Below are 23,236 nucleotides of genomic sequence, written 5' to 3'. Positions count from 1 at the left end.
TCTCAGTTGACCTGCTTATGAATTCTTCAAGCAGGGTCGAAACATAAACATCGCATTCATCAATAATATGCATCTAGACAGCTGAAATGGAAAAAGATGGGCTGCCTCAAGAACTGCCTGCTCTCGCCGCTGCACCTCTGAGCGCTCCACGTCAGGGCCTGAAACATTTCTCTCCTCCACAGGCTGGATTAATGGATATTATAGGCCAGGAAGGCTGATGGGGGGCATATGGGAGGGGGGGCGGCCACACCCCCCCGCACCCCTAGTTCCTATGTCTATGGCCCAATGACGCTACGATGAGCATTTACTGCTTTTAAAAAATGCGGGTCGGGTACAATATTTTTTTTTTTTTTTTTTTGCCGGTCCGAGTTGTGGGCGGGTTAGTTGAAAACGTCGGTCGGGTGCGGGTTGTTTATACATTGACCCGCGCATCAGTGATAGCGGTTGGTGCTCTGCTCTGCCTTTATAAAGCACTTCCGAACGCCCATATACCACGGAAAGCTTCCGTTGACTTGTCACCGTCTGAACAAGCCCATATTCCTCACTATAGAAAATCATGAGCACGGACGGCATCTCAAGTTGTAAACGTTTCGCTCCGCTGCCGTGTTGCAGCTGTGGATACAAGCTGAGCTTGTGAGGTGCCGTCATAAGAGCTCACTGCGGCCACTGATTATATTGTTCATACAAAAGCATCCGTTTTGCAACTGCATTACAAAGTTATTGCAGGTGTTTTTCATCGCAGTTTTCAATTTGAAAAATCTTAATCATTTTTAAAATATAAAATGCACCTGTGCACCAGATTTTTAAAAAGGTTTAAAAGGGCGGGGCGTGACCAAAAAAGTTTGACAATCACTGACGTGACGTGCTAGACGTAGCCTACCTGAAAGTAAAAGGAAAAAAGGGAAATATGATCCAGGTTCAGTCAACCGTCGATCAAGCAGATCTATTGAGCTAAAGACTTATTAGAAGATTCTTGATATATATATTTTTTTAAATTATTGATTCAACTGACTTCAAGTGACTTCTTCAACTATGGAGTTTTATTTTAGGGTAAGTTTACTGCTCATTCAGAACACTTTTATTATTATTAGAGCCGGGGGGGGGGGGGGGGGGGGGGCATTCATAATTCTGGAAGGGGGCCCGGGGGATGTGACGGTGAGTAAATTTTCCTACCTGTTAATTGACGGCGGGGTCTTTTAAATCGCTAATTCAAAAGTGAAAGTAAAATGCTCACGGCTACACGGGCAATGGCACCGCGCCAGTGGACACGCACGGTTATGAACGCCCTTTAACGCATTTTAATGATGGGTTCATTATTATTCTTAATGAAAAACACAACAACAGTACAATCAATGACAAACTCGCTTAAATAGGCGCTTTTACATTTCTCTTTTAAATGTTCCTCCGTCATCTAGTCGGTCAAAGGTGAGGAAATGGGCGAAGTGAGGTGGTATCTGACTCCTGCTGCTGATGCGTGCTGAGACTGTCGTTCAGCCCACTTTGAATTGAGCAGACACGTTCTGTAACTGAATGGTCACATGACATGCAGAATAAATAAATAAAATATAAATTTTTGTTACCAAATTTATCAATTTTTACTTGAATATTATTTAGCAGATTTTTTATTTATTTTTATTTATTTATTTTTTTTAATTTAAAACAATTGTTGGATTTTTAACGATTTAACTATAATTTAATTAATTGCTTGCCATCAACTTGAAACCCTGTTTTAGAACATTATTTTAAATTCATTGGCGACGCACATGCAGCCACGCTATGACAGGTATCACGTTTATTTCGTTTTTCCTTTTTTATTTAAACTCACAAACTTGTTAACTATATCATGAATTATATGATATTTCCGATTGTCAAATATGTGGAGGTGAATGTGTTTTGTTTAAACACCTTTATAATGATCTTCCCAGCTAACACACAACGTAACAGTTACGTAATGTATTCGTACTTTTTGGTAATTTCATGACTTACTAAATGACAACGTAACTACGACGTCGCATGCCAGTAATTTCATTACCTTCAGATTACCATCTCACAACATCGTCAGTACGAACAAAGTCCCTTTAAGACAAGTCATTTCACTCAGCGGCCATCTTTGAAACGCCTCTCGGGCATTCTGGGCATCATGCAGCTCCTATCTCTTTGAATGGGGAAACATAAAATTCTCCAAAACTGTTCGCCAAACTTACGATTAAATTTAATATTTGAAATCACCAATGAAATCTAACAACAACCGGCTCATAAATTTAGTTTCTAAATGCTCGAATCATGACAAAAAAAAAAAGATTTTTCAGGCTGGATCAAGCTAATGCGCATGCACAGACCTAAATGTCTGACTGTTTCTATAGAAACCGGTGATTCTAACGGCCGCTGAAGTGACGCGATGACTTTACCAGTCGGCGATTGGCTCTTATTTAGAAGGCAGGACTTATTCCGCCATATTGCGCGTTACACTTTCTCCCATTCAAAACAATACGAGTGACACGTCTTGTGTTATTCTATAGTCTTTGGTACGATCTCCTAACGTTATAAGATTACCAAGAACGTTCCAGATACGTCCTCTATTCGTAATATATTGGTCATTCCATGACTTACTAGTAACGTAACTGCAACATTGTATACCCGTAATATTATTACCATCAAATTACCATCTCACAACGTCGTCAGTACGATCTCCTAACGTTATAAGAAAACCAAGGACGTTCCAGATACGTACTCTATTCGTAATATCCACAAGTTTCCTACGCCCCATGAGGCCTTGCGTCAAAAGTGGGAGTGTCTTCCGGTTCGAAGTAAACAAGCTGGACGTGACACTCATTCATTCAACAGTTGACAGTCATTCAAGATTTATAGCGATCCAAACTTGCGAATGTTTGACTTTTACTTAAAGATTTAAGATTCCAGCATCAATATTTGAACAATGTTTTACAATAAAAAAATAAGTAACAATAATTTATGTCAGGAGTGCAGATCAATCATGCTAAATCTAACTGATATTTATATTGACATAAAAAGAAATCGCATACTTATTCAGTTGCACCTGCTTCATTTATTTACGATTACAAGAATGCACAAAACAACTGCATTAAGGCTTTTAAATCCAAAGGCTTACACATTTAGAAATATATTGATAACATACCCTATGTTTGCATCACTTTTCTGTGCATTTGTATTAATTTTTCTCTAAATTATGCGATGATTGCAATCCGAGGACGTTTGCACGATCTCTCCTGTCTATCTATCCTGATCCTTTAAGCCAGAGCAACAGAGGGAGCTCATGAGAAGACAACGGGAGTTATGGGTTATACGAGTTAACCGAGTGTGTGTGAATCTGTGAAAGATATGCATTTGTCAGGATTCAACAGGCACAGGGAAGAGACAGATAAAACATTAAACCAAATAAATACACGATTATAAATAATATAAGAATTGTCTACGTTCCTCAAGCAGTCTCTAGTATTTTCCGAGTGTATTTATTATCGCAATGGTTAACCTAACCATCGCATAGCCTATATGACAGTGGAAACCCGACTGGCTCTGGCACCCACGACAGGTTATGAGTAAAATATAACATCATATGGCTTAGGTGCATCAGTGACAGGTGAAGAACAGACAGCGGGTTGTTCATGTATTGCAGGGTCAGGATGCTCTTGTAGTCATGCAGCAGCACTTATGTGGAAGGTCAGTAAAGTAAAGGGCAATTAAGGGCACGAAAACTGTTTATTGTATTGTGATATTATTAACTAATAAATGTACTAAACTGAAATGTTGTCCCTGAGCGCCGTAACGATATCTCTCATAAAGATTTGCAACTTTACAAAGTAAACAATGATCCGAAAAACACTTAGCCTCTTCGCTAATTAACACACAAAATACCATTGGTATGCTACTTCCGCTGCCTCACCGGAAGTTGTACCCACGTTCTTTTTTACAGTAGCGCCCTGCGGAAACAGGTGGATAATGGTCATTCCATGACTTACTGGCAACGTAACAGCAACGTCATGTGCCCGTAATTTCATTACCATCATTTACACGTTCTTGATATGTTATTATTACCAGAATTAGCTATTTAAAATGTGTAATTAAACGTCAGACACAAGACTGAAATGTCCCTTAAGAAAAAAAAATTGTTTCTTTTCACCAAGTCAGAATATGGATGACTGCTTTTTATATGTAGTGACGTGACATACAGCGCGCGCCTTCACAAATGGAGTGCGCGCCGTGTGCACAGTATGTTGACAAGAGAGTAAAGTTAATTTTTCTAAGAGAATAATTTTTTTTTCTGAGGTGACAACGAATAAATGGCTTTTATAAAACTGTATAAAGTTAACTTTAGATGCAAAACCTTTTTTTATTGTTATGTTTACGTTAGTGCTGGTGCCCGTTAGAGTTGCCATGGCAACTGGGAAAACATTCAAGCTGCTGGAGAGGACAGCGTCGACATTTCTCCGTGTTTCTCGTCAGTTTTATAGCAATAAAGGTCAATAACTGCATCAGATCGGTTAAGTAACATTACCCGCAGTCTACTTTAAGTACTTTTGTTAATATTTTTACCTCTGTGATTATATGGTATCTTTCCTTGATCGTACATGTTAGCAAAACGTTACGCTAGCATAGCATATGTTTTTAACACTGAGTGCAAAACATCTTGAATGCTTTTATGTTATGTTTAGCTGTAGGCTGTATGTTTTTATTTATAGTTTGGGTGTATTTTATTATTTTTATTTGGAGTTTTGTTCATGTTCTGTGTGTTTTTCAAAATAAATGAATTTAATTCATTTTGAGTCTGCATTCATCGTTCACAGCTGTTGGAATAGCCTTTAAATTAGTTTGGGCAAATAAGGACATCAATTAGGTTAAACTACTGCATGTCCCCCCATAGAAAAATAAATAAATATAAAAATTACCAACTGATTACCAACACACAACTATTGATACACGACGTTGCCACAACGTCGCAGTTACTAACTGGCAACGTCACAAAGTTACGTTGTGGCAACGTATCCGTGAATTTCACTTTTCCGGTTGCCACAACGTAACTAGTTATGTCACCACGACGAAAGTTTGGTCACCAAATTACGTTGCAGGTACGTAACAGTCACGTATTTTGGTTAGCTGGGTTGTTATTGATAAAAAATAGATGTCGGATTTACATCACGTAAATTCATCATTTTTTTCCGAAATAAACATAAGTTGCTGGTGAACTGGGAGAAGAGATTAAGCTTTATTGTTTCATACGCATTGTATCTGAAATAAACAACTTCATCAAATTACAATTTAAAGGATTACAGCTTCCATATATAATTGAATTTGCATATAACAAACAGCCTAGACCTCATTTAAATGTCTGAAACCTCAAATAAACATGTGGTTGAAAACACTGAATAGTTGTGAAATATGAAAAGCACTGAGCGAGTCCATCTCTGGCTCAGCGCCAGCAGCGGGAAAAGCAGGTTTGAATTTAGCAGTGACGCATTGAACGTTCTCATCACACCGGTGTTATCGTATGCGTTAAAACGTTAAAATCGTTCGGGTGACATCGATCGTTATTTACAAACACGGATCACTGCTCTAAAGCCCTATTCGGATGGGATTAGTTTTACATGGGGAGGTGGGGGTAAAGTAATTATTACCAGAGCTTCTTTGTGATTTTAGTCCCGTCCGAATGTGCTCAGTAATCATTACGGACAATGTCAGTAAAGATGACGGCGACTTTTACGTTCTGTAAAAAGGTCCGGAAAAATTACCTCAGGTAATACTAATCCCGTTCGAATAGACCCGCTGTACGGTAAAATTCTGTCATTTCCTGTTTAAAAGTAGTTTTCTGTAAGCATGGAAGCACTTGAAGAAACATTAATTTGTGTTGTAGGTGGTGGGACAAGTCTGTGGCAAACCTCAAGTATTTTCCATATTATTCAGAGCACAAAGAAGATCGAAAGCACTTGTCAGAGGCACAAAACTAATTTTATCTTTAGCTAAGTGCCTATTACCATCATATTCCAATCAGAATTTAATTAATAAATCGGATCTAACTGTTATATAGTTTATATATTTACATTATATGTGTTTGCGCACATGGTATCAGGAAGCAACGTATACCCACATGACGACAGGGAGGTGACGGCAGTGCGTAAATCGAGTTACCCCTCCCACTTCTGCTAGTTTTACTGAGATGTCTTGTCCCGTGCGAATTGGCCAATTAATATTACAGACCTCCTGAGGTAAAATTACTTTACTCCACCTCCCCATGTAAAACTGATCCCATTCGAATAGGGCTTAAGACATCTTACATTGCATGAACAGTGGCGCAAATCCGCTGCGCAATATTGGAAATCTTTCCGTTTTAAACCAAGAAGGCGAGCCAATGGATATCACGCAAACAACGTGTAAACTTTGTGCAAGAGTTATGCCGGTGAAAGAGTCTTAAATGTGCCATAGAATGGAAAATTGAATTTACCTTGGCATAGTTGAATAACAAGAGTTCAGTACAAACCCGATTCCAACAAAGTTGGGACACTGTACAAATTGTGAATAAAAAAGGAATACAATAATTTACAAATCTCATAAACTTATATTTTATTCACAATAGAATATAGATAGCATATCAAATGTTGAAAGTGAGACATTTTGAAAAAAAGTGAGACATTCCAAAAAAGTTGGGACAGGTAGCAATAAGAGGCCGGAAAAGTTAAATGTACATATAAGGAACAGCTGGAGGACCAATTTGCAACTTATCAGGTCAATTGGCAACATGATTGGGTATAAAAAGAGCCTCTCAGAGTGGCAGTGTCTCTTAGAAGTCAAGATTGGCAGAGGATCACCAATTCCCCCAATGCTTTGGCGAAAAACAGTGGAGCAATATCAGAAAGGAGTTTCTTTGAGAAAAATTGCAAAGAGTTTGAAGTTATCATCATCTACAGTGCATAATATCATCCAAAGATTCAGAGAATCTGGAACAATCTCTGTGCGTAAGGGTCAAGGCTGGAAAACCATTTTGGATGCCCGTGATCTTTGTGCCCTTAGACGGCACTGCATCACATACAGGAATGCTACTGTAATGGAAATCACAACATGGGCTCAGGAATACTTCCAGAAAACATTGTCGGTGAACACAATCCACCGTGCCATTCGCCGTTGCTGGCTAAAACTCTATAGGTCAAAAAAGAAGCCATATCTAAACATGATCCAGAAGCGCAGGCGTTTTCTCTGGGCCAAGGCTCATTTAAAATGGACTGTGGCAAAGTGGAAAACTGTTCTGTGGTCAGACGAATAAAAATTTGAAGTTCTTTTTGGAAAACTGGGATGCCATGTCATCCGGACTAAAGAGGACAAGGACAACCCAAGTTGTTATCAGCGCTCAGTTCAGAAGCCTGCATCTCTGATGGTATGGGGTTGCATGGGCAGCTTATACATCTGGAAAGGCACCATCAGTGCTGAAAGGTATATCCAAGTTCTAGAACAACATATGCTCCCATCCAGACGTCGTCTCTTTCAGGGAAGACCTTGCATTTTCCAACATGACTATGCCAGACCACATGCTGCATCAATTACAACATCATGGCTGCGTAGAAGAAGGATCCGGGTACTGAAATGGCCAGACTGCAGTCCAGATCTTTCACCCATAGAAAACATTTGGCGCATCATAAAGAGGAAGATCTTACCAAGAAGACCTAAGACAGTTGAGCAACTAGAAGCCTGTATTAGACAAGAATGGGACAGCATTCCTATTCCTAAACTTGAGCAGCTTGTCTCCTCAGTCCCCAGACTTTTGCAGACTGTTATAAAAAGAAGAGGGGATGCCATACAGTGGTAAACATGGCCTTGTCCCAACTTTTTTGAGATGTGTTGATGCCTTGAAATTTAAAATCAACTTATTTTTTGAACATTTGATATGTCATCTATGTTGTATTCTGAATAAAATATTGAAATTTGAAACTTCCACATCATTGCATTCTGTTTTTATTCACAATTTATACAGTGTCCCAACGTTTTTGGAATCGGGTTTGTACATGGAAATGACATACAGTGAGTCTCAAACACCATTGTTTCCTCCTTCTTATGTAAATCTCATTTGTTTAAAAGACCTCCGAAGAACAGGCAAATCTCAACATAACACCGACTGTTACGTAACAGTCGGGATCATTAATATGTACGCCCCCAATATTTGCATATGCCAGCCCATGTTCAAGGCATTAGACAAGGGCAGGCAGTATTAACGTCTGGATCTGTGCACAGCCGAATCATCAGACTAGGTAAGCAAGCAAGAACAATAGCGAAAAATGGCAGATGGAGCAATAATAACTGACATGATCCATGATATCATGATATTTTTAGTGATATTTGTAAATTGTCTTTCTAAATGTTTCGTTAGCATGTTGCTAATGTACTGTTAAATGTGGTAAAAGGTCCCGTTCTTCGTGATCCCATGTTTCAAACTTTAGTTAGTGTGTAATGTTGTTGTTAGAGTATAAATAAAATCTGTAAAATTTTAAAGCTCAACGTTCAATGCCAAGCGAGATATTTTATTTAACAGAAGTCGCCTACATCGAACGGCCAGTTTGGACTACATCCCTCTAATTCCTTCTTTAATGACGTCACTAAAACAGTTTTTTGACTAACCTCCGCCCACAGGAATACACAAGAGTTGCGTTTGTAGAGTGTGTTTGTCGCCATGTCATCGAAACGCTGTTATTTTCATCCCGCAGTCCAATCACCGGGTCTGATTCCGGCTCAAATTGATAGGGTAAAATTAAAGACATGTTTACAATAACACTGAGCGCATGCATCTCCACGTTATGGTAAGAGGCGTGAACTTTCCGGGCAAGATGCGCTAAGCTGCTGTCGAATCACAACACAGGAACCGCTGGCACAATCAGAACTCGTTACGTATTTCTGAAGGAGGGACTTCATAGAACAAGGAAGTCATCAGCCCGTTTTTATGACAGTGGAAACAGCGGTATACAGATAAGTAAATTATGTGAAAAATACTGTGTTTTTTTACACGCGAAACATGAACACGTTATATTGCACACTATAAACACAATCAAAGCTTCAAAAAACTACGAAAAATGGGACCTTTAAAGTTACCATCGTTTATTACTGTATTCACGGAGTCAAGAGCCGTCTCTATTTTCATTTTTAAACACTTGCAGTTTGTATAATGCATAAATACAACTTCATTCTTTATAAATCTCTCCAACAGTGTAGCTTTAGCCCCGTTAGCCATGGAGCACAGCCTCAAACTCATTCAGAATCAAATGTAAACATCCAAATAAATACTATACTCACATGATCCGATGCATGCTTGCAGCATGCATTACGTACACTTTGTAAAGATCCATTTTGAGGGTTATATTAGCTGTGTGAACTATGCAATGTATATAGAGTCGAGAGCTCGGGGGCGGGGAGCGCGAGCAATTAAAGGGGCAGCAGCCTAATGATGCCCCAAAATAGGCAGTTAAAAAAATTAATTTAAAAAAATCTATTTTGAGCTGAAACTTCACAGACACATTCAGGGGACACCTTAGACTTATATTACATCTTTTAAAAAAAACGTTCTAGGGCACCTTTAACCTTGGTCAGTTTTCACTTGGCATACAGAAAGTGAAAGTAAAAAGTGACTGACCTGTAGGCATCTGACGCTGCATTAACGGAGCATATTTTCTCAGAGACGACGAGAGACAAATTTCAACATAATATGCTGATAATATGGAAGCGCGTTTCGCCACAGTAAAGTAAAAAATATTATTCTTTAAGTCATAATATTGAGAAACTTTCTCATAATAATGATTTACTATGTCATAATAATGAGAAACTTTTTCGTAATAATGACTTAGTTTCTCATAATAACGAGAAACTTTCTCATAACAATGAGAAACTTCTACACATGCGCAGAGCAGCTGAGCAGAAGGGCATGGCACGCTATCGACATCCACTGGTCAAAGTCTTGTAAATGCGAGAACAGCAAACATGGCACGTTATGCAAAACAGTTGTTTTTATTAAAGTAATTTACAAAGTGCAGTCTATCTATAGTATCATTAAATAATATCAGTTATATAAATTATCAGTATATCTTAAAAACTTTTCCATGCGCACGAGTAGGTGGAACGCAAAGTGGTTTCCATGGTAACGGTGGTAACTGTTGCATGAACGCGACGGCTTACAAAACTATCAGATTAACGAAGGAATATGACATTTATTCATTAAGTTTAAGTGTAACGTCTTCATAAAATGTGTGGGTTTTCCGCAAATGAGTCTAGGCTATTTGATGTGCAGGTTTGCCTAGACATAGGCGCTGGAAAGCTTTTCTAATTTAAACCGGGTCCTAAAGCACTTGCCCAGTCATAAACCTTCATGTACTGTTAAATGTGGTGAGTCACATCTTTTCCTTCCCAGACAGCGACGCTTCTGACGCTGTCTGTTGTTCAAGAGTGGCTTGACACAAGGAATGCGACAGCTGAAACCCATGTCTTGCATACGTCTGTGCATAGTGGTTCTTAAAGCACTGACTCCAGCTGCAGTCCACTCTTTGTGAATCTCCCCCACATTTTTAAATGGGTTTTGTTTCACAATCCTCTCCAGGGTGCGTTTATCCCTATTGCTTGTACACTTTTTTCTATCACATCTTTTCCTTCTCTTCACCTCTCTATTAATGTGCTTGGACACAGAGCTCTGTGAACAGCCAGACTCTTTTGCAATGACCTTTTGTGTCTTGCCCTCCTTGTGTAAGGTGTCAATGGTCGTCTTTTGGACAACTGTCAAGTCAGCAGTCTTCCCCATGATTGTGTAGCCTACAGAACTAGACTGAGAGACCATTTAAAGGCCTTTGCAGGTGTTTTGAGTTAATTAGCTGATTAGAGTGTGGCACCAGGTGTCTTCAATATTGAACCTTTTCACAATATTCACATTTTCTGAGATACTGAATTTGGGATTTTCGTTAGTTGTCAGTTATAATCATCAAAATGAAAAGAAATAAACATTTGAAATATATCAGTCTGTATGTAATGAATGAATATAATATACGTATTATGAAACTAATAAGTTTCACTTTTTGAATGGAATTAGTGAAATAAATCAACTTTTTGATGATATTCTAATTATATGACCAGCACCTGTATGTCTAGGCAAACTTGCACATTGAATAGCCTAGACTCATCCGCGAAATACGTGTTAACGTTAACATATAAACCCACACATTTTAGGAATAAATGTCATATTCCTTTGTTAATCTCATAGTTTTGTAAGCCATCGCATTCATGCAACAGTTTCCACCGTTACCACGGAAACCTCTTTGCGTTCCACCTTCTCGTGCGCATGGAAAAGTACTGAAGATATACTGATAATTTATATAACTGATGTTATTTAATGATACTATATATAGACTGCACTTTGTAGATTACTTTAACGAAAACAACTGTTTTGCATAACATGCCATGTTTCTGTTCTCGCATTTACAAGACTTTGACCAGAGGATTTCGCTAGCGTGCCATGCCCTTCTGCTCAGCTGCTCTGCGCATGTGTTGAAGTTTCTCATTATTATGAGAAAGTTTCTCGTTATTATGAGAAACTAAGTCATTTTTACGAGAAAGTTTCTCGTTATTGGGTCATTCTACAGAAACGTCCACTTTTGGTATGACAAAATGTCTTAAAATGTATTTCTTTTTCTAACATTTAAACTTAGACCACATTATTATATTACACTTTGACTTTATGAATACACATAAATGACATGAATTTTTTTTTTTTTGCATTTATTTAAAGACCGCATGTACCAATTTTTTTGTCACTGGTGTTACCTTACTTCTCTGGCAATTTTAAACATTTTTATGAATTATTATTTCTCATTTTTTTCAGCACATGCAGTCAGAGTTACAGAATAATAATGATAATGCAAATTATTATTTATTTATTTTATTTTAATCAGTAATTATCTAGTTAAAAGTGTGATTGAATGTTAATTCAATTGTGCAACAATGTGTTTGCTGTAACAATGAAAATATTTGAAAAACAGTTATAAACAAGTAATTATGCAATCCTTTAAATCTTAATTCTTGAGTGTAGCAGAATTCAGTGTAAAATTATTACCATGTCACATATGACACATTTTATTTAATGTGACAAAAACCAGTAACCAGTGACACAATGAATCACCAGACCACAAGACCAAATACATATAAGACCAAAGATCCTTATTCTTCAACTATAATTAAGTAGATACATTTTTACATTTGGTATACAATCAAAACTTATCATTGACATCAGTAAAAGAGCATAAACAACATTTTAAAAATGTCTGTAAAAAGCTGTCTGTAAAGTCGCTGCTTCTCAGCTTCACTCAATTTAGCCAGATGGCCTCAATTTAGCCATTCTTGCCCAAAGGAGGATTAACAATGAGAAAGAAAAGTTAGAATCATGTAATCTTAGTTCTATTTTATGCAAAAGAACTAAATGAATAGCTTTAAATAAAGTTTATCTATAAATGTGTAACACCAGTGACAGCTACACCAGTGACAATTTTTATAAAAAGGTAACACCAGTGACCGTCACCAGTGACAATTTTCATGAAAAATGCATTTTACAAAATGGCTGCTGCAAGGTATCAATCCACCTGTTGTCAGTCATGGTATATTCACTAAATTAAGTAATTTAATCCATTTGTATTAAGTGTATCAAGTTGGTGCTTTAAGTAAAGCTGCTCTTAATTTTCATTGATGCATTGTTAGGAAAAAAGACTGTTAATAATTTTAATGTGCATGCCATTAATTGTAAAAAAAAAAAAAAAAAAAAAAAAAAAAAACAATTTCAAAGAGGAGCTATAGCCTGATCTTTTATTATCCTCACTTATGCGGTGATTGCGGGGCAAATTTATTATAATATTCATTAAATAAAGTAACCTAATAGTAATAATAAAAGACTAGAATAATGCAGTAACAGGCCTACATTAATTGGAAATACCAAATCCTGTTAATATTGCCAATATTTGGTGCTTTTGACAATATCTCTGGCTATCGTCAATAGATGATCAGAGTGTATTGATACAACCCAGCACAGGGGGTTATTGCCCACCCCCCACTGAACATGCATGAACAATTAAACAGTTGCTTTTACAAAAAATTGCAGAGTTTAATTGCACAATGGCTGCTAAAAATTACAACAAAGTCAGAAAAGATTGCATTTCAGGCTCCATGTTATTGTTTACATGGTCGTCAAGGATACGCAGAGCAAACATGGGCAGACATGCCATCGTTTTCAAAAGTCTGTTTATACTGATACGCAACCCTGGCATTTTCAAACTAAAATGACGTCTGCAGCGTTTTCGAAAGTCTCCGTTTTCGAGGTTCGAAAATGCTGGCATAGTGTAAAAGACATGCATAACCATAGAAAAACATATGTAAATGCAGCATTTTAAAACGAAAATACACTAGAGTAAATGGGGACTAAGTCAGGTGCTACTTATGCAGCGTGAGTGAGCAGCCAAAACTTCTCTATGCTATGCACACGGCGGACTGCTGCTCCAAGGCAGTGTTTGCTTACATCATGTGGAATAGTGAGCAAATGCTGGCTGCTGCTCCATGGCAGGGTTAGCTTACATCACATGAATGATTGAGGGATTGGAACTTCTGTGATCTGCACAACTGACCTCTGCGCTGAGACAGGGGCTGCCTACATTGTTGTGGAATAGTGAGCGATTTCTGGCTGCTGCTCCACAGAGGCTGCTTACATCGCACTATTGAGTGAGCGATTGGAACTTCTTTTGCTCGGCACAGCTTACCACCGCTTTGAGGCGAGGGCTACTTATTCTGTGTGAATGAGTGAGCAGTTGCCACTTCTCTGTACTCTATGCACGGTTGACCACTGCTCTGAGGCGAGGGGCTGCTTATTTTCTGAAAGAGTGAGCTCCTGGAACTTCTCCGTGCTCTGTGCAAGGCTGGCTGCTGCTATAAGGCAAGGGGCTGCTAATTTTGTCTGAATGAGTAAGCAGTTTGCACCATCTTGCGCTCTGTACCCAGCTGTAGGGGTTGCTACCTCATGTGCATGAATGAGCTCCTGGAACTTCTCCGAGCTCTGTACACAGCTGACTGCTGAAGTGGGGGCTGCTTACATTGTGTGAAGAGCAAGTGACTGGATTTCCATGCTCTGCACACAGCAAACTTCTGAACTAAAGAAGGGGATGTGTGAACCCCCTCAAACATCTTCTTCCTAAGAAGCACTGCGAGCAACAGGCTATCTTCCTGCCAACTTCATGTGGGGGGAGGAGAATGTGGGAACTGAGCCCACACTACTTGTAAAATTTCTCATTTTAGACTTAATTTGTGTTTTGTTTTGCTCTCTCCTCTGCGCCTCCGTGTTCGTCATTGTGTAATTGCGTCGGGTCAAAAGTTGGTCTTCCACCCAAAACGGCGGGCGCAGTATGCGTATGGTCATGCACTAACTGAATTTTACTTGACTTTAAGCACATTATTGGGACCATCTCTGAGTAAAAGCTAGCTGAGATTTTGATACAGCAAGAGAGAAGACATTGATGATGACATGCTTTTCGTTTATTTTGCAAAAAAAAAGGAAAATGTGTATTGTTATCTCTACAGGAACCTGTGCCTTTTTAGCACACAAAGATTAAAATTAACTTGCATTTATCAAACTGCCAACTTCAGTGTAGCTCTTACAAAATAAATAAATAAATAAATAAATAAAAAAATGAAAAAGAGAGGAACTCTTGAAGCTCTGTCTTTTAAACAAGTCAAAATACTTTAAACATAAATATATAATGTAATGTATTAACATAATATAATGAGGCTATAACAATAGCAAAGGCCATAATCATAAAGTCAAGCATAAGTTTAACCATCTTAACACAAAAACAGTATAGAGTGAGGATACATTTCTTTCACTTGAAATCTCAGTGCAGTATTTGGAAACTAGAGATTAAAGTGCCACTGTATATATTTAAATATTAAAAACAAAAATGCTGGCTATCAAAATTGCTATAAAATTTTGCATTAAAAAAAACAAAAAAAAAACACACACACACACCAAGAGGCCTACTTGCAGCGACTATGTCCCCAGCCGTTAAGAAAACACAGCGAGGTTATGTTGGGCTATCTTAGCAATGTGAGGATATACTTATGCTCATTGCTCTTCCACCATGCGAGTAGGTCTTCATCCACAGAGAAGTATCATGTATGATGTCTGACAAAGGCTTTGTTCTTCTTTCCTCCGTTTTAAAAAAAATCTGCAAATGTCATTGCCATGGCAGATTTTTTTCTGGGGAGGAGAGGTCTCTGATGGCCCTGGCTCCACTCCTGAGGATGAACTGGCCGCTTGGGCTTTACTGCTTTGACCCTGATGAGTATATGACAAAATAGACATTTTGGAAATGTTAATAACAACAAATAGCTCTCATGGCAGCAAAAAGTTATTCTCTACTGGGGAATAGAAAAATATTAAAAAGGCACAAATAGATTAAATATGCTTGGCTTAGTCAAAAAAATAAAATAAAAAAATAAAACAGTAATTATCATTAGGATAAAAAACTAAAAATTATAATATATTAAATAAATCAAATTTAAGTTAGATACAAAAAACAAACACAATACCTGCTTTTCAATGTCCACAATGTCCGTGGTTAGATCATCGTAGATTTTCTGAACACAGGCTTTTTCCAGGTAAGGCAGGGACTTGAATCTTGGATCAAGTGCTGTGGCTCTGTGCAGAAAATCCTGAACACCAGGGTCATTGTATCTGCCTTTAAGGTCTTTAGTGATGGCTGCCTTAGCTTCTTTGATGGTGGTACTGTCCTCTGCACTTGATGTCATGCACTGTAAAAAAAATCCCAGTAAAATTTACGGTAAAAAACCGGCAGCTGTGGTTGCCAGAACTTTACCGTAAAAAATACGGTAGCAACGTAAAAAAAAAATCTGTTAAATTTACGGTAAAATAACATATTTCATTAACTGATATTAATGTTAATTTACCAACCTAATGAAGTACTAATATCTGTTTTGTACCTTTATAATACACTGACAATCACCAAACACAATGGTGATGAGAGTCACATGATTAATCAAAGTTCATCACAAGCAGCTTTTCCACAAGCTGAGAAGGACAGCACTAACATATAGAAGGTGCACACAGTGTCATTCACACACACACTAAACACCATCATGGTAACACACATGACATTTTAAAAATGCAATAAACATTAATTTAACAACATTAGGTGTAACATAAAACCCTAATGTACATAACTGATTAGAAAAAAATGAGAAAAACTAAGAAGAAACAGAGTCAACGAAAATATATCAAATGTGAAGTGTCACGCAGGGAATTGTGGGAATGTCAATTTATGGTTTTTCACTGTAAATTTTACAATGAATTGTTATTTTCACTTCCAAATACTGTGAATTTAATGGTATTTTACCGTAAAATTACATTAAATGTACCGTTAGATCTATTACAGTTATTCACCGTATATAGTACGGGAACTTTCTGTAAACCAATTAACAGTTTTTCACCGCAGCATTTTTACAGTCTTTTACTGTTAAAATCACGGTCATTTTTTACAGTGTGGATTTCAGTATCATCTTCTGCAGTGGGATAATCATTGAAACTGAGGGGGATGTTTCTATGCTCATGAGGGTGATTACATTCTTCAGAGGTTTGAGAATATTAATGAGATCCATTCTGTGTCTTCAGCAAGCACTCTGTGTTATTTTAGCTCCACTCCTGTTGGCTTTATTCTCGAGGGAATAAAAGTCGAGGGATTGTTGCGTTACTCGAGGGAATAACGCAAGGCTCGGATCTCTTGGGGACAGGGACAGGCGACGCAGCTGAAGTCTTTGTGGGGTAAGACAGATTTTGCGGACTGTTATTATCACCAAGAAGGCTTCGAAGAGGTCCTGACGCCAGTGGCGTGGGACATTCGAGGGTAGCCCCCTTCCGAAGAGGGTTCTTTACCACACTATATGGTATCCGCCCCTCCTCGGTGCCCTCAGGTAGCCGTTCTGCCAACCCTGCCACCTCGTGTGCTTCAGGGCGCAGCGGTCTCCACTGACCCTCTGAGGAGGGCCCTTCGACATTTGATTCGGTTGTTCCCTGCCGATTCGCCGCTTCAGGGCACCGAGTCAAATGCTTAAAAAAAACAAACAAACAAAAAAAAAAACACCAGAGGCCAGTCTCGAGAGACTGCTCACAATAGAAAAGGGTTACAGAATTCGGGTCTCGCCCGCCCCAATTCAACAGGGTCTTCCCTATAGTGGTGGACCCCTTGCAGTCTCTGGTATTGGAACACATAGTTCTGACGCTCTTGCAAAAAGGAGCTATAGAAGGGTTTCTCCTCCCAGCAAGCTGTCAGGGTTTTACAGTCTGTACTTTGTTCCAAAGAGGGTTGGAGGGTACTTTCATGTATCCGTCCATCCTCAGCACAGGAGGTTCCTCAGATTTGCTTTCAGGGGCAAAGCTTATCAATACAGGGTTCTTCCTTTCTGCCTAGCTCTTTCATGCCGCACCTTCACAAAATGCGTGGATGCAGATCTGGCTCCTCTGAGACTCCAGGGCATTTGCGTATTGAATTATATCAATGATTGGTTGAATATAGCTCAATTTGAGCTCATGGAAGTCCAGAAGAAGCCTTGGTTCCTGTCCCAGGGACTTGTGTTGGTGGCTCCTTGTCGTTGTGTAATGCTAACGAACGATGCTTCCCTCACAGGCTGGGGGGCGATCATGAGTGGTCGCTCAGCTCAGGGTCTTTGGGAGGACTATCTACTTTCCTGGCACATACATTGGCTGGAAATGATGGCGGTATTTTGAACACTCGAATACTTCCTCCCAGACCTGAGGGGCCACCATGTGTTGGTTCGCACAGACAACATGTCGGTGGTCTTGTATATCAACCATCAGGTGGGTCTGAGGTCTCGCCAGTTGTGCAGATTAGCCCATCGGATCCTCCTGTGGGCCCAGGGTAAGCTCCTTTCCCTGAGAGCAGCTCTTATCCCGGGGCATCAAAATGTGGGGGCAGACATCCTGTTGAGGCAGGGGCCGAGGCCCGGGGAATGGAGTCTCCACCCTGAGGTGGTGGAGCTCATTTGAGAAAAATTTGGTCATGCAGAAGTTGACCTATTTGTTTCGAAAGAACATCTCTTTGCCCACCGTGGTGCTCTGACTCATCCAGCCCCTCTGAGGTTGGATGCCATGGTGCAGACGTGGCTGAGGTTACGTCTGTACACATTTTCCCTGATCGTTCTGTTCCCAGGAGTTCTGGAGAGGGTTCGCTGAGACAGGGTCCATCTCATACTGATAGCCCTGATCCGTCCGAACCAAGTTTGGTTTGCAGACCTAGTGTCTCTTCTACACTGTTCCCCCATGGAGATGATAATTGATAATTGACATGATAATTCACCCCTGCCTTGAGTTGTGGAATCTCTGGGCCTAGCCTCTGAGGGGGCAGGACTCATAGAATCTGGTCACCCAACTGAGGTTGTCGAGACCATATTCCACTCCGCTATATGCATATAAATAGAAGTTGTTTTCTACTTGCTGTAGACAACGTCAGCTGGACCTGTTCCACTCTTCTATCAGTCTTGTACTGCAATTTCTCCAAGTATAAATCTTGAATGGTTTATCTCCTTCTACCTTGAAGGTTTAAATAGCGGCTATTTCCGCTTATCATGCTCCGGTGGGAGACTCTTCTGTGGGAAGAGACTCCCTATTTAAATGATTTCTCTGTGGTATCCAGAGGCTGAGGCCTTCTGTGCATACAAAACTCCAGCCTGGGACTTGGTTAGTGTGTTGGAAGGGTTAGCTGAGGCTCCCTTTGAACCATTAGAAGAAGTGTCTGGGAGATTCCTCTCTCTTAAAACTGTCCTCCGGTTGGCAATTTCATCTCTCAAAAGAATTGGAGATCTGCAAGCACTTTCGGTTGCTCCCTCATGTTTGGAATTTGCGCCTGGTATGTTCAGGGCTTTCCTTCATCCTAGACCTGGTTATATACCCAAGGTCCCCACCAACGTCCCAGGACCGATTGTACTGCAGGCCTTTTGTCCTCATTCTTTTACTAATCCGGATCAGGAAGAATGAGCAAGTGGGTGGTCGAGGCCATCTCTCTTGCTTATGAGACTTCAGGACAGCCTTCACCTTTTGGCTATCCGGGCACCCTAGGGGTATGGCTGCCTCAAAGGCTTTGATCTCGGGGGTCCCCCTCAATGAGATATGTGATGCGGCTAGGTGGTCCACTCAGCATACCTTTTTTTTAGGTTTTATAGCCTTGATTTGGGCTCCACTCTGGGGTCCTCGGTGCTCTCGTCTCGAAGATAACAGACAACAAAGTTCATCTTTACACTGCAGAGGTGGAACAGAAGTTGCATCTGAATTGGTACAATTACCAGTGCATAAATAATTTTGAGATCGTAAGACTTTATTTTCCTGCTCAGACAAAAACTGAGACCAAGCGCCCTGCAATAAAGCAATAAAACTCATCATGCGATTGGTAAAATGGTCTCAATTTCACAGCAGTCACTGGTATTGAAAGAAGATTGAAAACTAAGGTGAATTCTGGATGAATTCTGGATGGAAACGGATGTAATGGGGTCCCAATGGAAAACGCCATAGCAACTGGACCACGTTACAAGTGTTGGGGAGGCAGATGCTGGCAAGCTGTGGTGTGTCCAATGCAAGTGCTACCACAAATGTTGTAACCTTCCAGCGTTCTCCATAGGATAAAAGGAGTCCTCCATACCAGCGGGATGGAGTAGACAGGGCCTTACTCAGGGGATGGTCGAAGCTGCTGTTCCTTACCCCAGGGTAAGAGTGCTTCGGGACTCAATTCCCATGTTTCTTCAGCCATGACCAAAACGCCTGGAAAGTGTTCACAGTCCAATGGAGGGGATTGCTATGGAGACCACACCCTGCCCAAAGGAAGGTGGCATGTGGAACACGCATATGGACTGACCTGTAGGGCAGTAACACATATGAAAATCTCTGACGTAGGACTTACCTAACCAGGGAGGAACATTACAGTAAAGAGATAGGGTCACCCAGGGAAAGACACGGGTTTACCATTAGGGAAACCGTACCGTGGACAAAAAACATATGGGATTACCCGCAGGGAATCGCATCATATAGGCATCTAGTCCAGTACAAAGGCTGACCAATCGGGCATGCACACAAGTACTGGACCTGGCGTCGGACACCTCCACTGAGTTTGACTGCTGCAGGATGCAGGAGTAACTCCACAGGGTGCAGGGAGTGTTGGGATCTTTGGGCACATATCCTGGCCGGGGATCTTAGGATGACGTGAGACAAAGCCGGCCCAAATTCAAGGCACGATTCGCTGACTGAAAATACTTGTAGGTCCCCGACCCTCTTAAAGGATGTGAGCGTGGTAAGGAGCACTGTCTTCAAAGATAGATGTTTAAGCTTGACTGACTCAAGGGGCTTGAAGTGAGCTCTCTGTAGGCCCGCCCGGGCGACAAAGAGGTCCCAAGAGGGAACATGCTTCCCCAGTGACCTGCCACGGACCACATTGTGATGTGCTGCGATGGCGGCCACATAAACCATCAAGGTGGAGGGGGGACAACCTTTGCTCCAAACCATCCTGAAGGAAAAAAAGCACATAGCTGACACCACTCAGAAAAAACAGACTAGATTTCTTTTATAAATTTGCAATTAAGACATTGACTGCAGAGGAAGCGATTGAGACAACTGTTCGGCTCTGAAGCAAAAGTGTAAATGAAGTGAGTATGCTGGTCCTATTTATACTTGAACTGGGCTCCCAAGCGAGACCCCATTTCGTCAGTATCGCCGTAACTGCGAACGTGACTGACTGAATGGAAACCACGGTTAATATAGTTAAACCATGGTAACCGCAAATTAACCATGGCATTTGTAGTAAAACTGAAGTTATACAAATGGCAATCAATCCACCAGAGAAAAAATTGTTATATAGCCTGGGTACTTTTTTCTAACCTGTGGTTTATTTTGACAGCTATACTTATGGTGTCATTGGCCTCATTGTATTCAGGCTTTGAGGACATTCCAAATTGAAATGGCTACATAAACTAAACTAAACTAAACACTATAGGGGTGTATAACATGCTCCAACGCATTTTGGTTACTACGCAGCACACATTGTATCTACACTGTAAAAAATAAATAAATAAATAAATAATAAAAAATAAATTATATATATATATATATCTTGCATTCAAATTATACAGTGATCATACTATCCTTACTAATAGTGATATTATATATATATATATATATATATATATATATATATATATATATATATACATACATACATATACATACATATACACATTTTTTTAAAGAAATTTATTTTACATTTACAATAAAAAACAAATGATTGTATTGCATTAACCGATATAATGTTAATTTATCAACCTATTAAAATAAAATGTTTTGTATCTTTGTAATGCACTGACAACCACATGAGGAATCAATGCTCATCACAAGCAGCTTTTCCACAAGCATGATAAGGTAAATACTAAAATTGGGTTTAATATAAAAAGGTGCACAGTGTCATTCACAGAAAGACTAAACACCATCCTGTTAACGCAAGTCATTAAAAAATGCAATAAACATTTAACAACATTATAGATGTAACATAAAACCCAATTACATAACTGATCAACGAAAATACATTAAGAAAGGCAGGGGAAAAAAATCATATTTGTCATAGTCATAGTTGTTTTTGTTTTTTTTGTTGTTTTTTCAGATGCCCAATTAGTCAATAACAACAGAGACAGAGACGGGTTATTATATTTGGATAATGACTATTTAGTTGTTTGAGTTTGTTATTTGCCTAATAAATGGCAATAACATTTTTAGTTTTAAACAAGTTTTTGATAGACTCCTAAAATATTTATGTTCTCTCTTTATTATGACAGGTAGTCTAATAAATTAATCACTGTATGTTTTCATAGCATTTAATTTGCAGTTTGTTTGAAGTACATTGGGCAGGATGTGCAATCCTGTGTGTGTTTTTTGTCAATAAAGTAAAAAATAAAATTAGGATTTTTAACCGATTGTTGAGACTCAACAACAAAAACAGCGTTCTCTCCCCTACCCAGAGAACGACATACTTGGGGATTGTATGGGATTCAATCACGATGCGGGCACAGTTGTCTCCCGCTTGAGTCGAGACCATTCAGACTACCCTGGTTGCAGATTGCTAATGACAGATGCCTCCTGTCGAGCTGGGGAGCGGTTTTAATTGGTCGTCCAGCCCAAGGGGAATGGCAAGGTCATCAGCTTAACTGGCACATCAACTGCAACTTGTGAAGCGTCAGGCTGGTCCTCTCCACACACATTCATAAGATATTATAGTTTGGATGTTCATGCCACTGTGGGCTCTCACGTCCTTGAGTCAACATCACAAGCTCATGTCTGTGACCTCTTGCATTTTTGTGAGCACACACTACACAACCGTAGGGGTCCAGACACCTCCAGTGCGGCAGCATGGTTATTCTCGTTCCAATAGTGCTGAATCAAGCGCATCATTAAGTGTAGCTTTTGAAAGGGAACGTCTCGGGTTACTTGACTGAAACCTGACTTTTCTCTGAAAAAGCAGTAACGAGATGCTGCGCTTCATTGCCGTACTAAGGATATCCCAGGTCTTCTCTTCAGACAAAATATACCTGACGATGCACCTGTGGCACATCTAATTATAGCCTCTGATGCAGGCACATGCTGATGATGTCACTGCCAGAGGCTATAAAGCTCTGAGTCATATCTATTGATGTGTTACACACACATATTCACAGCTGGCCACGTTCCCATAGCGCTGAATCAAGCGCAGCATCTCATTCCCGCTTTTTCAGGGAACAGGGTTACTGTCAAGTAACCCAAGACGTTTTGGACAACTCAAAATTAAAATGGGTCAAATTGACTCGCAACAGTACATGAGGGTTAAACATGCTCATAGTTCTGTTTTGTTGTTTTATGTTTGAGAGTAGACATGGCTTTTTTTCTCACTGAAATTCCTCCAAAACTTGTAATATTTTAAAACATTAAGGCAATTCTAAGATAGCATTCTCTGCGTGTGTACTGTGTGGTCTTCGTTTGGGGACTACAATCGTGGTCTTCGGGGTCTCTGGAGACCCCGGCAACAAAATGCAATTTTGTAACAATATAATATATTTTTTAAAAACCAATGTAATTTTACTCTGTTTATTAATGTTTTTACTCAACATTTGTACAGTT

General features: G+C 39.6%; 1 protein-coding gene and 1 long non-coding RNA gene across 2 annotated transcripts in view; one reads left to right on the top strand and one right to left on the bottom strand.

The window, feature by feature from the left end:
- Window positions 1-880: 880 nt before the first annotated feature.
- The window catches only part of LOC125246326, a 110,182-nt gene continuing 87,826 nt past the window's right edge, over window positions 881-23,236 (top strand). Inside the window, exon 1 of the mRNA XM_048157287.1 lies at window positions 881-1,050. Within this exon, the coding sequence (XP_048013244.1) occupies window positions 1,033-1,050 (18 nt within the window). The 5' untranslated portion in view covers window positions 881-1,032. The remainder of the gene's footprint in view (window positions 1,051-23,236) is intronic.
- Window positions 14,539-15,817, bottom strand: LOC125246396. The gene is made up of 2 exons (XR_007179842.1): window positions 15,610-15,817; window positions 14,539-15,355 (listed from the first exon to the last, which is right to left on the bottom strand). It is a non-coding gene; the product is annotated as an uncharacterized LOC125246396 (long non-coding RNA).

The sequence above is a fragment of the Megalobrama amblycephala genome, linkage group LG14, assembly GCF_018812025.1.
Source record: "Megalobrama amblycephala isolate DHTTF-2021 linkage group LG14, ASM1881202v1, whole genome shotgun sequence".
In the NCBI taxonomy this organism is placed as follows: domain Eukaryota; kingdom Metazoa; phylum Chordata; class Actinopteri; order Cypriniformes; family Xenocyprididae; genus Megalobrama; species Megalobrama amblycephala.
This window is presented reverse-complemented; position numbering and strand designations above follow the sequence as displayed.